Source organism: Haliotis rufescens, unplaced genomic scaffold, assembly GCF_023055435.1.
Source record: "Haliotis rufescens isolate VD_foot unplaced genomic scaffold, xgHalRufe1.0.p SCAF_6, whole genome shotgun sequence".
Taxonomy (NCBI): domain Eukaryota; kingdom Metazoa; phylum Mollusca; class Gastropoda; order Lepetellida; family Haliotidae; genus Haliotis; species Haliotis rufescens.
The window spans coordinates 60,279,897-60,282,535 of NW_025964334.1; the positions used below are offsets into that span (position 1 = coordinate 60,279,897).

General features: G+C 46.0%; 1 protein-coding gene across 1 annotated transcript; it reads left to right on the top strand.

Annotated features, from left to right (window-relative positions):
* The first annotated feature begins 321 nt into the window (after nucleotides 1-321).
* On the top strand, nucleotides 322-2,399 carry LOC124119611. The gene has a single exon (XM_046482172.2). The coding sequence runs from the start codon at nucleotides 485-487 to the stop codon at nucleotides 1,307-1,309; it is 825 nt and encodes a 274-aa protein (XP_046338128.1). The 5' UTR covers nucleotides 322-484; the 3' UTR covers nucleotides 1,310-2,399.
* The last annotated feature ends 240 nt before the right edge of the window (nucleotides 2,400-2,639 follow it).

The window sequence follows — 2,639 nt, forward strand, 5'->3', positions numbered from 1 at the left end:
AGCTGGTGTCCTCTTTGTAAACACGAGGAAATATTGGCGGATGTCATGAGGTCAATCAAGCGGTCTAGCTGGCAAGTGCAACACAGGTTGCATTACGTGGATGGAGAGTGCACGCGGGTCAGGTGGGGTAACGCAACCGGCGCCAGGGTATCTGCACATGCACACATGAAATCTATCGCGCTATAACGGGTTTGTGGATAGTGCTCATCGCTGTGACGTCATCAGGTAGCCTCAGAGAGCAGGAATTCCCACCAAAGGGGGTGTTTACGCAGTCCCTGACTAAACCGGTCGGAATCTGGTGGTGCCGCGAAGTTTCCCGTTGTACCGACCCTCCCCGTGTGAGTGGCTATATATATTCCTGCACACACCGGCTGCCGCAGACGATACCACCGAGCAGACGTGACTTACACGAGCAGCCGTCAAGGTTATATTCCAGTGTTACTGCTCAGCGATTGTTTGACCACTGTCCCTACCATTCGACATAATGGCGTTTTCTGAGCACCTTGTACCCATGAGGAGGGAATCGTGGAGCTTTTTCGACAAACAGCGGTCAATCTTCAGCTCCACACACAAAGACATGGACGATGAATGGAAGGCGTTTGATGTGGAACTGGATAAAATTAAGAATGACATGTTTAAACTGACCCCTATGGACATGGGCGACTTCGGTTCCAGTCTGATGCCGAGTCTCGGGTCTGGTTTTGATACGTCTCTTGATTCTTCTTCCTCGTCTTCCTCCAAGGTGACAAAGAAGACAACTACGACGACAACGAAGACAACCAAAATGTCGTCTTCCAAGGGAGGTGCTGACCCCATGTCGTCGTTGGAATCCAGTTTCGGTTCATCATTGAACACTAGTTTCGGAACATCTATGGATTCTAAGGTCGACGCTGCCCTGAAGGACGCCGGTTTCGGGTCTGGGTTTGGTAGCACTGCCCTCGACACGTCGACCAGGAGCTCCTCCGCTCTCGACAGATACATGCTAAAGGTCGACCAGCCTTTCGTCACCGACATGGACGGCAAGAAGAAGTTGTCCCTCAAGTTCGACATGAGCGAGTTCAAGCCGGAGGAGATCTCCTTGAAGACTGTGGACAATCGTCTGATGATCGGAGCAAAGCATCTCGAGGAGACTGCCACCAGCAAGATTTACAGAGAGTTCAGTAAGCAGTACGTACTTCCGGTCAAGATTGACCCTATCTCCCTCTCCTCCATCTTGTCCAAGGACGGAGTATTAAGCATAGAGGCCCCCGCCCCCGACAGCGTGGAGGCCCCCCGGGAGAAGATCCTGCCCATCCAGCGCTTGTTGTAAGAAGACTGTTGTTACTGTTGTTGTTGTTGTGAGAAGACATCTTTCCAAGAGATATGTGAACTGTTTTTGAAACATTTTTGTGCACAATTTGTAAGTATTACATTTTTGTAGTCGGACTCAGAGTCCAACGTAGCGCGTGAATGTTACATGAAATGATTAACGTTTTGCTCATGAGAAATACATGTGCTGTTTTGAGTCAGTGAAAAAGTATTGAAACGTAAGAGAGATTAATTGTAATAATTTGAAGAATATGTTTACAACCGCCTCCCTGTTCCTCGAAAACAGACAGATGTAACTGTTTATTTCGACATCACCCGGCAGGTTTCAACAAAGCCACGTCTCAGAAATCTAACCATAGCACGTACTAGTATTCGCTCTAATACGGAGTTCTAATTTTAGAAGGATTGTTGCTGAAATATAATCATTACATATATGATATCGAATATAGAATATCTAATTGTCTGAAAAATATCTTTGCCTCAATACCCCCCAAGCAACACAAAACGACCCCTCCAACCACGTCCCCCCCCCAGGCACCCTAATCTCCCCCCACCCCACACCACCTCCCCCTACCCGCCCCGCCCTTCCCCCAGGAAGTCGGTTGTCTGTAACACACGTCAGGTAACGTTTGTGTAGCTGTTGGCAGCTATGGCCAATTAAAGGATAGCGAGTGTTCGAGCGCTAGACACAAAGGTTGTGCAATGTTTACGTCTCTGATATATGCTCAGGTATATTTTAAACACGCCATTTCCAAACAGTGTTAATTAATGTATATATTTATTCAAAGAAAACATATTTCCAAATATTTTAAAACTGTTTGTCACTTTAAGTCACTAATTTAATTTCCGCATCATACGTGTGTACCAGAGCATCCCTTGTCTCTGTGCCTGACGTCAGATAGGTATGGCGGAGCTTGCGACCCTAGAAGTTCTGTACTGTGAATATGTCCATAGTAAGTTATGTCATGTTTACATTGTGAAGATGTTGACAGGTGGGCGTGGCTGTTGACATTGAGAGATTGATTGACAGTTGTGGATTTGTACAGTTTTTGCTACTTCCTTTGTTAAACAATAAATGTTCTTGTAAAACAGTCTCGCTTTGTATTATATCGAACGTTTCTCAATTACATTAGGAAAGACTTTATTTTCGAATTTATATTTAGACTCCCTGCCTTAGTTGGACAGAGAGTTCTAGATTTCTGAAGCCTTTTTGCTTTGTGCTATATTAAACCAAATACTATGGTTTAACGTAGAAGCTCGCCGACCGGAGAGAGCAGCGTGATCTGGCTTGATATTGTCGGTGAAGGAAGCGTACGGCCAGTTTGCCCACT

Bases quoted from the DNA above. Each gene is read 5' to 3' on its own strand.
- LOC124119611 (XM_046482172.2), top strand. From the start codon at position 485: ATGGCGTTTTCTGAGCACCTTGTACCCATGAGGAGGGAATCGTGGAGC.